The 17,283-nt window shown below is 37.6% G+C and overlaps 1 protein-coding gene across 7 annotated transcripts in view; it reads left to right on the top strand.

Moving 5' to 3' along the window:
• Positions 1-17,283, top strand: part of LOC132198346 (low-density lipoprotein receptor-like) — a 95,734-nt gene that overhangs the window by 65,194 nt on the left and 13,257 nt on the right. For 4 of the 7 annotated variants that reach the window (XM_059622333.1, XM_059622330.1, XM_059622332.1 and 1 more), the window contains exons 3-5: positions 6,610-6,732; positions 10,047-10,169; positions 15,775-16,001. In XM_059622333.1, coding sequence (XP_059478316.1) covers positions 6,610-6,732; positions 10,047-10,169; positions 15,775-16,001 — 473 coding nt within the window. Of the gene's footprint in view, positions 1-4,669; positions 5,033-6,609; positions 6,733-9,828; positions 9,946-10,046; positions 10,170-15,774; positions 16,002-17,283 lie in introns of those variants that run through there. The other 3 variants (XM_059622335.1, XM_059622336.1, XM_059622331.1) reach the window with 3 other exon arrangements.

Genomic DNA, 17,283 nt, shown 5'->3' with positions numbered 1-17,283 from the left:
TCTTTCTTCATCGATTGAGCTTTTACAAAATTAAAATTGATAAATTCTTGTGTCTTTTACACTCTCTTTTTTTTGGAAGATGAAACTATTATTAATTTTTCATTTCTTTTTTTAAATCTTAGAGTTACATGAGATTAATTAATAATTATTCAGATCTACATTTGAATCTGTTTGTAATTCAACAATATTTATTCCCATCGATGAACTCTTGAAGTTCCATTGTCGTTCTCAAGAAGGCTTGCAAAATCCTTGACCTTTTGCAAAATTTAGAGAGGAAAATGAGAATTTTTCATCACAAAAATAGGACGGCTTTGTCAATAATTGTCACAAAAGCTGCCACCTTTTTGCATTTTTTAAATATGTATTTCCAACGGCTCTTTTGAGTCAAGCCTAGATTATATGTATTTCCCAACAGACCTGCAAGTAATTTTCCTGCAGCAAACATAAAACAAAAAGTAGGCTTTTCTCTTCCATACAAACAAAGTGACACAAAGCATGTCTCTCATCTTCTCGCCCAACTTTCGCAATCGGCGTTGGAACGACCCTCGGGGACGACGAGCTGCAATTATTCTTTAAAACAAATTCATATCTGCGAAATCCCGTCCGCCAGGATGAAAAGAGGGTTTCCGGTGCGCTCGCGTATTGGAAAAGCTGCCGCCGCTCGGGCTCGTCCGCGAATTTATTTATAGCCCCGGCCACCGCCGGTTTATTGCTTCCACGCTGGATAATAAATAAATGTGCGCAATAAAGGAGCATGGATTTGCTAAGTGATTTATTTATTTGGCCAATCGCGGCCACCCTTTCTCTGCTCGCAGTGAAATTGACTTTAAATTCCGGCGCCAGCTTAACCCTCTGCGCCCAAATGGACTAAATCATCCGTTTTATTGTTTGCCCAGAGTACGTTTCAGTGCAATTAATTAAAAGGCAGTGGTGCTCTAAACTCTGGAAACGACAGTCACAAAATAAATGCTCCCTTTTTAGCCTCTTAAAATCGCAGTTAACTCTCAAATAGTTTACCAAAAAGGAGGAGGAGGAGACAGAATTTTCTTGAAAAAAATATAAAAAGTCAGTTTTAAATCTTTATTTTCCGTATTTTAAGTTTATTATAAAAAAAATAATTAACATTTTTTATTGATTTTTAACAGATATTATTTTTTTTTGTCATTTTAAGCAGAATATTCAAATGATGGGATTTGCACGATTCAATTCTCTCCGCACAATTGAAAACAATGAGAAGGGTGCATTTTGCCGATTGCCCCTTTGTCTTCCACGCACAATAGCGTCTGCCTAAAACTCTCATTAAACTGTACCAAACTCTCTCCGGTTTGCCGTTCGGAAAACACCACATCCTTCGAATATAGGGTGAGGCGCATGTCGGCGGAACTGCGTGGGAAGTGGGTAGATTATCGTTTGAAGTTGCTTCCCCCGTTGAAATAATTACGCTGAGGCTTTGAACTTTATTAAGCTCTTGCTGAGACGAGAGTGCAGCCGTTGCCTGGTCTTGAGTGCAAATTAATTTGAAAATTCCATTTTTTTTCTCTGCTCACTGTGCTGCAAATTGCAGACTTTATTTCGGTGCGCAGGGTCTCTTTTTCTCCATTGAATTGATTTATTGGTGTTTAGGTCAAGGATGAGAGAGAGAGAATGCCTCGCTTATCTGTGCGACTAACGCTTCTCCGTGGGGACAACCCGCTCTCCATTGTGTATCGCGCACACAGAACATCCATCAACCATTTGGACCCAAGTGACCCAGATTCGCATCTTTTTACATCAACCCACTCTCACAATTCGTTTTCTGTTAAACAACACAAAATTCCCAGCTCTTTACCAAATTAACAACAATCAGCTAAATTGATGGAAAAATCGCTACTTCAAATTTAAAATGTTTTGATGAAAAAAAAAATGAAAAAAAAAATATCTTATGTACTGTAAAATTAAAATGAGATATAAAATTTTTTGTTTTAAAATGTCCAAAATGAAATAAAATTCTCAATCTATTTCTAAATTTTATTTATTTACAAATCTATCTTCCTTGACACAAACCTAAAAATAATAAGAATTTAAAATTTAAATACTTAATTGAAATTTTAATTGAGGAAGTAACTTGAAAGAATTAGTATGTACTCGGTGTAAACCTCAAGCAGAGATTGCGTTTATATTTAAAATTATTTGATTTGGCTCTGCTCTTTTCCATCCCACTCCATCTTTTGCCGCAACAAACCCTTTCATTAAATGTCGGCCTCTGCAGCCGCGAGGCTTCTCGGTTCTCTCAGTCGTTGCCGAGACCAACGACTAAACTTTCGCACCGCGAAATGCGCAGCAAACTCGATATTATCATCTTTGCCGAGCCGGAATCTTTGAGGTTTTGAAGCAAATTGCGCCCGTCAGCGACCGATAATTATGCGCTAAAGGTTGCTCACTCGCTGCCGGTGCACGGAGACGTGCAATTATCATTCATGGACCAAAGAGCAGCCACGTGACTCTGTTGCCCTCTTTTCGTCTCGCAGCAGAGATTTGTGTCCTCGGCAGTCAAAACATTGCCGGCCACGTGCTCCTCTGCGCCCCGCCTTGAACTCACGTAATCAACCCAGCCTGCTTCGGTTTTTTGCGTTCAACTCAAGGTCCACGGACGAAGGACTTTCTTGTTTGCTCAAGAATGACATAAAAAGTCATAATAAAAAATATAATGCAATGGAAAAGGCAAGTCCATTCTATTTTATTTATTTTAATCTGCAATCATAAAAAAATATCAAAAAATCTCAAAGTTTAAAAGTGTAAATCATATAAATCATTTTACGTTTTAATTAAAAAAAAGACACTTCGTTGATAATTCAACTTTTTTTTCTATTTCGTTCCTTTTCTTTCTTTATTTTGGGTGTGCTAAGGTCAAAATTATTCCATTTATAAAATTTTTTTCTCGAAGCTAATTTCTGTTTCAAACTGTTAACTTTTTAAGTTAAACTTTAGTAGTTTCATTAGCTTGTTCAACTACCTTCTAAAATGAACAAATAGGGTGTGCCTGCCTTGCCATTTTGACTCTAATAGTAACAAATTGTCGCTTGGGTCAGCAGCAGGCGCCAGTGCTCACCTGTGCGGAGCAGGTGTAATTACTAGTTGCAAAAGACCCAATTGATGACAATTTAAGTGAAAGGCTTTAGTGCGCTGCCTGAATTAATAATAAAAGCGTCCCTCACTCTAACACATTGCCGGCGGGACTTCATGTACGCGCCTAAAACCAGTCGTCCAAAACTCAATTCACACGCTTTTGAGGCAAATTAATTGCCCGTAGTTTCGCCCGGAAGAAAAATAATTCCGCCTGAAAGAAAGCAATTGCTTTTTCAGTCTGCAGGTCCAAAAGTTCCCATCGTCGAAAGCGAAAAGAAGCCGCTGCTGTGTTTTCTCAACGTTATATTACAAGCCGCGCTGAAAATAATCGAAGGTCTGCAAGTTTTCATCGGCGGCCCGGGCGTAATATGGTTTGATGACGGCGCCAATAATGATCTCGCCCATTTTCTCTGGTGGCGAAGTTTCTCACCAAAGGATGATTAAAACTTTTTTCGTGGCTTTTTTATTAGTGGCTGTCGAACAAGAGGTGGAGCAGAAAAATGAAGGAGGACCCGAAAGTTTTATTAAAACAACCGTCAAAGCGGCTAAACACTGAACGGCCGGCGAGAACCGTTGTAAACTTTTTAAACGATCGCTTCATTTCTTTACAAGCGGATAATTGCGGTATTCAACGCCAAATGTTACAAAGTAAGGAATTTAACTACGCATTTTTCTCGCGGGCTCAACAAACATGGAGCTGTTGGGAGGCGATAATTAGCAAGTGTCTTTCCTTTTTCATAACCTGGGTGTGTTCGATTTCTTCATTCCAAGAACTTGGAAACAACCTTTGGCATTGAAAGTGCTTTTACGATTAATTGATCTCAATCATATGATTTACTTTTAATGAAGAAGAAAAAAATATTAAGTGCAGTTATTTTTTTTTAAATAGTCTAATCAATTAAATATTTGGAAATTTAAAGCAAAATATTATTTATTATGAAAGTTGTCAAAATTTAATTATGGAAATTTGTGCAAAAATAGTACATCTTACTTATAATAATTAACAAGAGAAAAAAAATTGCAAATTATAGTGATGAATAATAAATAATGCATGTTTTTATAATTATTCTTATACGTGATTTGAATTTTCTATAAAATAAATGTAAATGTATTAGTTTTTGAAATAAATAAACTTTCATAAAACCAAACCAATACTTTAATAATACAAATTCTGATTTTGAATTCAGAGTTTTTCCAACTCCATCGCCTTAACTAATTATTTACAAATTGAATAATCGTAAACGAAGAAATTTTAATTTCTAAAATAAAATAAAAAATCCTTAAATAAATCTAAATTTTTACCTAACACTTTTAAAGAGGAAGCTGCTAATTAAACGATCGTAAACACTTCCGAGAAAATTTACTCTTACTTATAATAACTTTTATGCCGGCAATAACACTCTCCGAAAAAGATCCGTCGCAATTTATGAATTATCCACTTGTTTGGTACTCAAGGTACACGCGAGATTTCCCCTCCACGACCAATCAGATCGCGTTTTCTGACGCAACACGCGAATTAGTTTACAAACATACACTACACACACACGCTTGAATGTTTTGCCTCGGTTTCTGACACACAAACTGGTCAGATAGCCGCTTGACGTCCGTTGTATCAGAAGCAGCCTCCTCTCTCCTCTCTGGCGTGAACCTTTGATCCAGCAAATACTGCGACTTTGATTTATTTTTCATTTGCGCGCAAGTGTTGAAGAACTAAAGGAATATCTGGTGCACAAAATGCGACACGCGTTCCTCTTCCTGGCGATCCTTGCCGGGCTGGTCGCCGCCGAAAACACGACCACCCCCGCGGCCACCACAGCCACAACCCCCACTACCACGACCACCCCTGCGAGAATTGTTGTGACACCGAACACCACCCTGGTGGCGGTCACTTCAACCACTCCGAAAGTCACCATTGTCCAATCAAACGGTATTTATTGCCAACATCAAAAATAATCTCAGCAGGGATGATATAAAATTGTGGTCTCCTCCCACCCCCAGGGGGTAGGTTTTGCTTTTCAGCTCTCGTCCTGTTGTTAATTTCGCTCGCCGGTTCCACCAACTATATTATTACTGACCTCTAATGACACTTTTCCAGACAGATTTCGTGTAATTTATCGAGGTCGTTATATGTTTTTTCTTTTTGCCGCCGTCGTTGTAAACAAGTGGTCAAACACAGTCTGCCACGACCGCTTTTTTTTGCGGAATTTTTAATTCAAAACGAGTTTCCGCGGCCGACGCGCTCCGTACGCAGCAACTAGGTCACCATTTCGAATTTTTATTGCACTTTTCGCAGAGAAAATACGCGGCTTGAGGCGAAAATGCAAAATTGCCTTCGCTCAAGGAAAGTAACCTGGTTGATTTGCTCTGTGCAATTAAAAACATCATTGAAGCCATGCATATGTTTACTTTTCGAGGAAACAAAGTCCGAAATTAGAAGTAAGGTTGCCGCGATGATTGCTTGTTGCGACGAAACTTCCATGCTCTTGATTTACGTAATTGCCGAGATCAATTATTTCTGCCCTGACGACTTAATCAGAGTCGCACAATTTGCACTTGGAGACTAAACGCTGGTCATTTCGCAACATCGTTTACTCCAATGTTATTTTTGATCAGCTCAATTCATGACGTGTTTATTTTGTAATTCCCGCGACATAACAAACTGCCCATAATTCTGCAAAGCAGTTACAAACCCATAAAAATCTTTACACGTGAGTTTATGTATGTTTAATTGATCAATTAAAAACACTGAATCAATCAATTTCGTATTTATGACTGAGGATAAAATTTTATTGATTCAATTGAAATTAAAATTATTTTATGATTAATAATTCAGTAAAATAGTTTCCGCCTTTTAAAATTTAATTCATTTTTCACCGGTTCATGATTTTTTTGTTTTGAGATGAAACTATTTTTACAGTTTTTAATAACCACACCATAATTTTTTCTTTACTTTGACCTTTGCGCTCCTTTTTCATGAGCATTGATATATATAATTAAATAATTTTAAACGCATGTCAATCTTTATCTTAATTGAACTTTTATCTCTCTGATTCTCTGACCCAATTAATGGTAGCAACATAATGCGTTTCTTTATTAATGCGCGCGCGAAATCAATCTTGTCAGCGCCCTTTGACTTCCAAATTTAAACTGAGTCGTTTATAAGGCGAATTTCGGCACGTGCCTTGACGTCCCCAAGTTGCCAACGGTAATTAAACCGCCCTTGCGCTACGACCTTATGAAATTATGCCCTAATGGAGTTTCTTTGTCCGCTCCAGATGCATTGTAAATGTAATCACGGCGAGTGCAAAGGCGACGCGTGTACTTACATAGAGAAAGTGCTACAATGTAACACATGTGTGAGCTTTCCTCGTTTTTTTTTCTTCTTTTTATAATATGGAAGTTTTAGTCGGAACTGGTTTTCATCTTGGCGGCCTTTGATGCCTATTTTAGCGCGAGATTCGGACTTTGTTTAAATATGGCGTGTTTTGTGATTTCTCTCTACAGACAACAAGACCTGCTCGAGCACCGAATTCCGATGCAAAAACGGCCGCTGCATCCCCGACCACTGGCAGTGCGACAGTGAAAACGACTGTCAGGACAACAGCGACGAAGACGCCGAAGAATGCCGTAAGACAAAATTTCTAATTTGATATAATTATTTTGCTCCAAATTGTCTTAATGAAATCTGGATGTAGAAATTAGTAGAAGATAAATTTAAAAGATTTTTTTATGAATTTCATTCATTCCTACAGGCATTGCAAAACAGACCTGTAAAATTTTGTAAAGTTTTTATTAAATTTTGAATCTGGATTTCATTAAGACTTCTTCCGCACAATCCCAAGTCATACTTTTAAAATTAAAATCCCATTAAATTCAATATTACAACAGATTTTTCAACATCCCAATTAAAATTTTTAACAACCCTGTAAACGTGTTTTGGCCTCGTTATGAAAATGCGTTGCTTGTTGGTAGAAAATTGCGACAATCGAGGTTGTTTCAAGTGCGCGCGAAAATGCACAAGCGGGCAATTATTATTATTTTCCAGTCTCGAGTGGCACCCACTTATTAAGAGTCCGTGGCAATCAGCAAAATTGAACGCACTCGATCATTAGCCAATGCTCGCGAGTACTGCAGGGCAAGCAGTAATAATAATAGAGCGTCGGGCAAATGTTATTTCTCTTCTGCGTCGCACTTTAATTGGATTAATGACCGCGTCTCGACTTGAGTACGCACGAAAGCGCTTCACGTCCCTGATGACTGTCTTCGCCAATCTGCGAACTTGCTCTGCAAAACCGTTAAATTTAATTCATGTGTTAATTCGTGGACATTTGTATTTCACTAGATCAAATCTTGGAGAAAAAATTAAATAGCTAAAATGGCTGCAATTTTTTTTTATAAAAATCCTGATAGGTTTTTATGTTTTAAAATTCATGAAAAAATAATTCATATCAACAATTAAAAGTAAAAAACAGGTTTAGGTTAATCAAAATTTCAATTGATTCGTTTTACATACAAATTAACATTGCAGAATAATTTCGTTGTCATGACAACTTCGACTTTAAGAAATTTCCTTGACTTTTTATATATGTATTTGCGTTCAACTTCGACCAAGCGACTTGATACATTATTTATGAGATTTTCGCAGACTTCGCCGTCGGTTCAGCTTAATACGGTCGCCCGCCCGACCGTCTTTTGTATCGGAAAAGTCCAAACTAAATTATGCAAATCTTTAAAAGGTTTTGGTGCCTCGGTTGCTGTTGCTCTTTTCTTTTTATCGGCAGCAGACGAGACGCCAGCACGTGCATCTGACTGACGCACACACGCATCCGAAAGCTTTGCCTTGGGGTCGGTAGATTTTGCCAGGCCCCAGAGACTTTTAAGCAATTTACTTTTCCAAATAAAATGTCCTCCGAAGCCTCGGTCGAATCAAACTTTGTTAAAAAGTAAACCTGGAAGTTGTGAACTTTTTTCTCCCTCAAAGCTATCAGGATGGAAGCGGTGCTTCTAAGTGAAATGGAAAAATTTGCTCACAAAAATCTCCGCAAAATTCAACGACTTTTACAATATCAAAAGCTGTATTTTTTTGGTTTTTATGCTTTAAGGTTCCTATTTTAATTCGGATGAAGGAAAGCGCCGTAAATCACACGTTTTATGAGCGGATGAAGATGGGATCTAACAAGCGGGGTGCCTCACTATTTCGGTCGACGAATTCTAAAGTCACGTCTCGTTTATCATTCCGGCCGAGCAATAAATAGACAAAGTCGCGAAGATTTACGTTTGTGGGCGCCCGACGAAGACACGATCACGAATCACGCGACTAGGACGGAATTTATCTCACCACGCGAGCTCTCTTATGGTTAGGCGAATTTCTACCATCTATATATCTCTCAATTCGACCCCAAGCTAAAATTTGCTATCGACAGATTCTGATGTCCTGTACTTAAATAGCAATTTATATCCTTTGAAAATAAAATTTAATTCATCTTTTTAATATAAAAATAAATTGAAGCGTTGAAAAATTAATTAAAAAAAAATATGATTAATTGCTTTTAAAGAAAAATTAACCGGAACAAAATATAAATTGTTTCAATTTTAACCAAATAAATATGCAAACATAGTTCTCAAAGTCTTCTCTGTAAATCTCAGGAAAATGTTATTTAATAATACCAAATTAAAAATTCAGCAATTTGTTTACCTTTCATTTGACAACGCATTGTTTGGACGCAATTGTTCCCGACATTTGAAAGCCCCCTGTTTGGTCAGTGCACAGAATTTCGGGCAGCTCATTGTTTGCGCCCGGGGTGGGCCTTGCCTGCCTAAATTAATGGAATTGACACACAATTGTCGCAGCGTGTGCGCCCTACTCTATTTAGTTACGTGGAAGGGTGGGTTTGTCTGTTCAATATTTGAAATTGATGTGGTCGCGCAACCTGCCTCGGCGATGCAATTATTTTAATTGGTTGCCTGGGCGAGCAGCGTCTAATTATTTGATTTGCGATTGATTCGACCAAATTGTTAATAACGGTGGTTTGATTATGCATCCCTGGATTAGTTTGATTCGATTGCTGCGTATCATCAAATATGCGCGAGTTACATGGGCGGTTCGTCTCTCTGTGTGTTGGTTTTGATTTTAATTAACCTGGCGGTGATGAATGATGCAAATAATTGCTCTGTACAGAACGCTAAACCTCAATAGAATTCGCCGAAAATTGATGTTTTGACAACGTCAGCCACTAGATTGGTTTATTATTGGTACATGTAATTATAATTTAAACTTAAAATTGCGGACTAATACAAATTGAAAATACTGCTACATAGAACTGCTAAACTAATTTAAAAGGCGCAAAAATAAAAATAAATTAATCGTTAAAAAAATAATTATGATTACTTGCTTTTATATTAATAACATAAAATTTCCGGAGGTCGGGTTCAAATATATATATATTATTCATTTCAATTTAAACAAAAATATGTGCAAACATCTGAGGTTTCGTTCTTAATAATTCCAAATTTAAATATTTTTTTATAAGTAAATTCTAGCCTAGAAAAATTCAAAATTTCAACTGTATTAAAATAAAAAAATATGATTAAAATTCCAAAGTCCTCAAAATGAGTCAAAATTTTCTACTCAAGCAACAAGCGAGACCAATTTGCGCCCTCCACAAGACCCTATTCTCCCGTGCAAAAATTAAGCGCGTCACTTGGCGCATTGTCCGAATTCAGGCACGGGAAAGTGTGCCCGCGGCCAGTTCGAGTGCTCCCATGGGATTTGCATCTCCCAAGCGTGGCACTGTGACGGCCAAATGGATTGCATTGATGGCGCCGATGAGCGCGACTGTCGTAAGTGTCCTTCTGTCATTTCGCTGGTTCTCATGCGGCTCTTTTCTCTCTCTGTTCTCCCTCACCCGACCTTTCCCTCACCTTATCCCGACCCAAAACAGATGTAAAGAAATGCACCAGCGAGGAGTTCACGTGTCGCAGCCGCCCCGGCGAGTGCATCCCCCTGTCCTGGATGTGCGACGACAACGCAGACTGCACCGACGGCTCCGACGAGAAGTCTTGCAGTAAGATTACAAAACCTGCATGTTTTCTTGTTTGCTTTGAAATGATTTTCAATAACCTATTTTTATGCTTGCACTAATTTATTTGTTTTGCACCCTCTATGCAAATCTCAGTCACGAGTTCAACTAAGCAGTTTTATTGAAGCTCTTTTCCAATAGTTGTTTTTATTTTTTACTTAAGAGCATTTTTCATAACTGTCTAACTGAAAAAAATGATGAAAAGTTGACTGATGAATATATTTCCGACTGTTTCTCATTTTTAAAAAAAATTACATAATTTTGAAATAAGTTCCATTTTAATTTTCCCTTCAAGCAGGTTATTTTTAATAAAATATAATTTACTTCTACAATTTTTGAATGAAATCTTATTTTCAACGCAATGAATAATTTAAAAGAAATCGCGATTCACAAGAACCAAAATTACTTACAAAAATAAATTCAAAAAATAGTCAAAGACATTGAATTATATTATTTTTACGATTTTAATAGCTTTAATATTTTTTTCTTCTCCTCGAATTTATTTTATTATTTATGTGATATGACCCCAAATCTAAATTTCCTCCAATAAAGTTTACAGCACTGATTTTAAATTGAGTTGTAAAACCAAAATTTATGGCAATTTTACAATAAATCATCCAGTTTAACGCCCTTTCGTGCTCAATCTACTATGGAACTCTATATCCGCTCTTCTTTTATTGCTGCAGGGAAAACTATTCTCAACTTAAACATCTCATCCTCTCTTTAGAGATATAACTTTAGCTCATAATTCAAGCGACAGACGCGAGCTCATCCATAAATTTTATTCACCAGTGTCACTTGTTTCAATATCGGAAAAGAGCTTCACACACAGCTGCCGGTGCACATATATTTGCATGACAATGATCCACCTGGATTACACTGGAGGCAAAATATTGTTTTATCAGAACGCGACGCTTTTCCGACTCGATTCCTATGTGTACACGAGAGCGAAAGTGATGCCGGCCTTGTTTGCATATTATCAGCGTTTTATGCAAATCACCAAAACTCACTGTTCTGATCCACGTCTGCCTCCAAGTTTTAAAGTGATTTACTGCCGGAGAACACTTTCAGTTGCCGTCTGCGAATATTGCTTTTATTCCGTTTCAAGCAGAAATTTCGAAAGTTTGCTCAATGTAGGAAAAAAATATGACACTTTACCTGAATATCATTTCAACACGCGAGTGGCGTTTCGTGCAAGTCTCTGTCAAAATTCAAGTAAACAGTGCCAAGAGCTTTGGTTTTGCCTTTTTTTAATATAAAAAGCAGACTTTATTATCCATTTTAGACTTAATTTATTCCCGACATGCGTGGGTGTCACGCAAAAATTAAATTATGCAAATGAGTTCCTTTTTGTGCTGTGCGTTCTGATAAAAACGATGTTAGCCTCGGCCAAATGTTTATCAAAAGGTAAGTGCCTCTTGGGTAATTTTTGGGAATATTTATGCTTCGGTTGGAGTCGCTTGGGAAGCTGAAAAGTACACGATAAGGAGGGATGGCTGATAAAAAAGGCTCTCAAGCTTTATAATTATTATTCCCTTTAAATTACATAAATTAAGTGCTTGTGACCATGTTCTTAATTTATGAATCCCTCTAAATTGAATACTTGGGTCGTACAAACACGCTCTAAAAGAGACGATGATTATTTGCAATGATGTTTTCATATTATTTGATTATTTTCCATGTCTAAAATTAATCGACTGGAAATTTAAAATCAGATTTTTTATTCCCAGGGCGGGTGAATTTGAATATTTGACTGTTCAAAATTTTCAATTGATTTTCCACCTCTATTCAAAAATATCAATCATTTTATTTTATTTCATTATTTGCATGAGGAGGAAAATAAATTTAATTAGTGTCCAAATTTGGAACGCTAAAATATATCTTGTGCCAGACAAAAATGTATGAAATATACTATAAAGTTTTGAAAAGTCTTTGATTAAAACAGCCAATAATCGTCCCTCCTTAACTTTTGCGTCGACAATCAAAACAAGACAACGTCTCTGAAAAGCGAAGGCAGCGAGCGACGAGTTTGTATGATTATCGTACACAATGGTCGGCATACTTGCGGCAAGCATAAACTTTTGCATTAAATCTTGATGGTACAGAGTGCAGACTGACCAGCTCAAACAACGCCGCGTGACCTCTTAAGCCGCTATCACAACACGCCGAGCGCAGACAGCTTTTTAATGGCTATCTAAGTCGGACTGACGTTGTTGCTAAGTAAGTCGAATGCGCAAAACAAGTTCAGCGCTTTGCTGACAGCACTTGACGGAGACCCTTAACTTTCCCGCGCGGAAAATGTAGCGAATGCCAACAGTTTGGAACATAATTTGTGTTTTCTCCTAAATACAACGTTTATGGGCGGAGATAAAATTTGACCCACACATTAAGGAAAATAGACAAACCTGTTATCTTGAATTTATATCCCAAAGTTCAAAATTCCTTGAATACCAGGTTTGAGCATTTCACATCCATTTTTAGTGTTGCAGTGATGATTAAATTATAAAAAAAAAAATGACTACAAAAATAAGGCAAAAATGATTTTAATGATTTTAATTCCTCAAAAGGATCAAGTGCTTGTGCTAAATTTTTAAATTTAAATAAATTTAGGGTGATTCATATCGCGTTTTGTTCCAACAGTAAAATATAAAAATATTTGTATTTTTTTTTTATTGATGCCATGTAATTTCAACAAGACTAGAGAAACTCCATATACTGATATTCCACATCTCATTAGTCCCACTCTAAGCTTAATCAGACAAACGCTCATCAGGGGTTATTTCAGAGAATCATCTCGAGTGTTGCCAAGAGTCGATGGTTCCATAACACCCGTTGAGAGGTCAGAGCTCCATGAAACGATACAGGACGTTTAATCCAAGCCAATGGTACTTCAAGTCGGCCATTATAGTGTCGGTATTACTGCGCGATCGAGTGGGATTAGCTGATGTTGCCGCTCCAATTAAATTAAATGCCGAGGCAGATTGGAATGAGCCACATGCAGATTGAGACTGCTGCAGATTGGATTTTCGTGTAATTGATTCAATTTTACGATTGTCCCTGGCCGCATTGAAACGGCTCACATGTTAGATTACAAGGTTTAAAAACTTAATTGGAAAGTTTAAATTATTAAAGCTGCAAAATCAATCATTTTATTGTCAACAGCCGTGAAAAATTATTGATACGTAAATGTGAACATAATTTAACAACAAGCTTAATTATTATTTTTTTTTTCTGAATAATTTATAGACTTTTGCAATGTAACAAATAGCATAACTAATTTGTAAAAACATTTTGCTTATTTAAATTTCAATTAAAAAACAGAGATTGCGTGCTGAAAATCTATAGTGGCATTTAAAATATCATTATAAAGAAGTATTTTATCTTCTATTTTTTTAAGTTAAAAAATTCAGTCTCAAATCTTTCTACATCAGCCCTCACATTTTTTTTTAAATTTTTAAATTTGAGATGAAATTTATCTCCTCTCCTCAGATCGTTATTTTTATAGAGCCTGTAGTTATTCATACCGTTGCCTTTCAACTATCAAGAGACAGTGAAGTCGTTTTGTCGTGAACAAACTTCCCCAGGCGCATCAACTGATCAACCTCATTGTCAGCACAGCTAGCATGATCGTAAACCGTGGCAATAGCAATTCGGCCCGAAAATAAAACTCCCCTTGGAACTGGGCGATAAACTTCTTCTAAAATGGTGGGCAAGCAATTCTCGAGCGAGTTTTTCCACCATTTCCATATTGCCTGCCCCTCGGTGGTTGGTTCTCCCCCTCGGACGGGCGGACGTTTTTAAAAGGCGCTCAGATAATCTTAAAAGGATATCCGCGTCCGTTCGGCACACAGGCGCTTGAGTCGTGATAATAAAAGTACTGCTGCCAGGTCATCTCGCAAAAAAAGCTGCCGCTCGGCTATTGATGGCGCTCGCAGGGCGCATAAAATTTCTGGCCGGCTCGATGTTGAACCTATTTTCGCTCGGCCAGGTGTTTTGCTTGCTCCCGGCGTAATTACTCGGGGGGAATACAAATTAGGGCGCGCGAGAGGAAATTGAGGCTCATAAGCCGGCAAAAGTTTCCCCGAGTGCAAAAAAATAAATATAAAAATAAACTGCAGCACATTTTTTGTTGGCAACCACATTGAGGAAATCTAATTTAAAAAAAAGTATAATTTTATATTTCTCTATTACTTTTTATGCAATTTTTTTATATTCATTTTTACCACAGCCTTTGAAATTTTGAGGAAAACTTTGGCTCAGTTGAAAATAAAATGATTGAATTTAGTTGCAAATGAAGTTTATTTTTGTACCACAAGGCAATCTTGAATTTAATACAGTATTTAACCGGAGTATTTGATTTCATAACATTCTCTCTCTGATTGGATGAGAGTAATGTTGGATTTGTAGAATCGTGCTCACTGCCGAGCATTCAAGGAAAATTGGAATCATTTGCATTTTAATTGCATTCCCTGACGAAGAAGAATGAGAGCAAATAAAATTTGCATCCTGAAAAACAGGAGGGAAACGCTCGACTGGAAATTTCCAGTGTGCTAGTCATAAAATGTGGAGCGTCCTTGTGTTTTATTAAAAAGCGACTGCTGCATTTTTGAGATAGCTTTACACATCAGCCGCTTGTAATTCAGTTTTGGTCGCGCAGGAAATGCCGTCAAACATCCGCTCGCTTCCTTCGCTCACTATGACGGTGACGAAAATATTATAAACAATTTTTTATAAAAAGGATTATTTCTGCTTTTGAAAGAGAGGTCGTTGGGAAGGTTGATGCGGACCGATGGAAGAGTTTCCGTCCAACGAGGAAAAAGGTACGGGGGCCGTGGCTCATCTTATTTAAAAAAAAAAAAAAAAAAAAAATTGCAAATCGGCTTATGAAAGACGACGCTTCACTCGCAGAGCTCGTCCCTCTTCGTATCTTTCCCGGTGCAGCCACGGCTCCATAAATTAACACACCACTTTTCTGTTCTTCTTTTGCAGTGTGAAAGAAACTTCTTGCTCCGCTCCTAAGTAGAAAGTAGAGCCCCGCTGCAGCGTTGATTTCGTTGTGCATTTTCTTTCTCTGCTCCCTTCTCCATCCAGCACCTCTTTATAACTCTCTTTCTTTCCTCTTGTGCAAATTCCTCTGCCATAATACCACCCTTTGTTATGTATTTTTTATTGTGCTAGTATGTTAATTTTAGATAGAGTCGAGATCTCTTTTCTCCTCTCTCTCTCTGCATTTCTCTGTAGTGGCTGGCATCTCTTTCATGTTTCTTTTATGCTGGTGCAGCAGAATTTTGACTTTTCACAACGTCTGCCGCCTTTGAGGCCCGCCGACTATTAAATATTGGATTCCGCGTCAAAAGAACTTTGAGTTAAACCTGTTCTTTTTCGCCAGCAAAATCTCAACATCAGGTGTATGCAGCCCGCACGTCTTTCCACTCGCGCGGGTTGCATACGCCGCCGATCGCAGGCGCTCCCCTTTGTTCAAACAAACGTCACATGAAAGAGATCACAGTCAGTCAGTCGAATCGGGGGGTTGATTTTGATTCGGAAGCGAAAGGATCCGATGCATTGTTGCCTTGTTTGATTTCCCCAGATGAAACGTGTCGCTCCGACGAGTTCACTTGCGGCAACGGAAAGTGCATTCAGCAGCGCTGGGTGTGCGATCGCGACGACGACTGCGGTGACGGCTCTGACGAGCACAACTGCCCCAAAACCAAGTGCTCCGAAGACACCGAGTTTGCGTGCGGCATCAACCACTGCATCACCCTCCGATGGCGTTGCGACGGAGACCCAGACTGCCCGGACGGCATTGATGAGCAGGTAATTATTTTCAATTATAGTAAAAAATTTCAATTTGAAACTGAAATTCTAACTTTTAAATTAATTTTATTCTAGAGTTTTATCTCTAATCTCTAAATTGGCTTTAATCTTACAATACATCCCTACAAAAGTCCAAAATCAACTTTCATTTAGTTATGAAACGTTGTAAACTCTGCATTTGATGTTTTGTATACAAAATTTAGATCTCGTACAAGAGTTTCTAAGCGTACGTGGAAATTTAATCAAACTTATAAATCCACTTGACAGCTTTTTCGTCTGTAAATAAGCCCGTTGGCAAAATCATTACATCCTCGGCTTATGTGTACAAACTTCAGCCGATACTGAGAATTTGAGAACCGTCACGGGCTTCATTCCAGAATCAATATTTCTACATAAATTTAGCATATTGTGCGCTCTTCATGTATGACAGTTTAATTGGAGTGAAACTCTAATTGAACCAACGGAGCGTTTTCGTTTGGCAATCAGCACACGACGGCGGGTCTCAATTGGCTGAGCCTCGGCGTCGCATGCTCAAATTCCTGCGACGCTAAATTTGATGACTCGACAGACACATTCAGACGCAGTGCTAACTTGACACAATGCAGAGCGCAATTTCGCGCGCCTCCGGCCTTGGAAAATTAGCAAGCATTGTGGGTTGACGCTGAACGTATGTACGGTTGTTTTCAGTTTAGAACTGGAGGTGTTAAAGGGAGATGCGCAAAATTAATAGTCTTTTTGTCTGAAATTCAAATGAAAGATAATTACACTCAGAATTAAACAAATTTTGAAACAAAACGATGACCATTGATCTCAAGCAAAAGAGCAAAAACTAATTTTGAATAATTTATTTAATTTTCATATTTTTTTTTGTCTGTGAATGTGAAATTAAAATTTAAATATATGAGAGGTGAAAATCAAGAAATTACAAGAAAGTTTGAATCTCATTAGTTCTTCAATGTAAACAGCAGCCAAAGAGACCGAGCCAAGTAAAATTGTATTTTTTCCGTCTAATTTAAATTTCTAGATACATCGTTTTCTTGTAACTGTAGTTCATTTGTCCTCTCTTTTAAAAAATTTCACAATGAAAGAAAAGCAATTGTTGATAGCAGGAAAATTTTATACACCACCATATAAATTTGTTTTATTTATTTTTAACTTAAGTAAATTCGCTGAATTTTTAAATTCCCCCCAATTCCGCTGAAAGTGAAAGAAAATTGCTTTGAAAATTTAGCACACACATCTCCCTTAAAGATCCCCACCCAGAACAACAACTGTCGCCGCC

The sequence above is a fragment of the Neocloeon triangulifer genome, unplaced genomic scaffold (genome assembly GCF_031216515.1).
Source record: "Neocloeon triangulifer isolate White Clay Creek 2 clone unplaced genomic scaffold, ASM3121651v1 ptg000012l, whole genome shotgun sequence".
NCBI classification, from domain to species: Eukaryota; Metazoa; Arthropoda; class Insecta; order Ephemeroptera; family Baetidae; genus Neocloeon; species Neocloeon triangulifer.
Note: the sequence above shows the minus strand (reverse complement) of the source record. Positions and strands in the feature narration are given on the sequence as shown.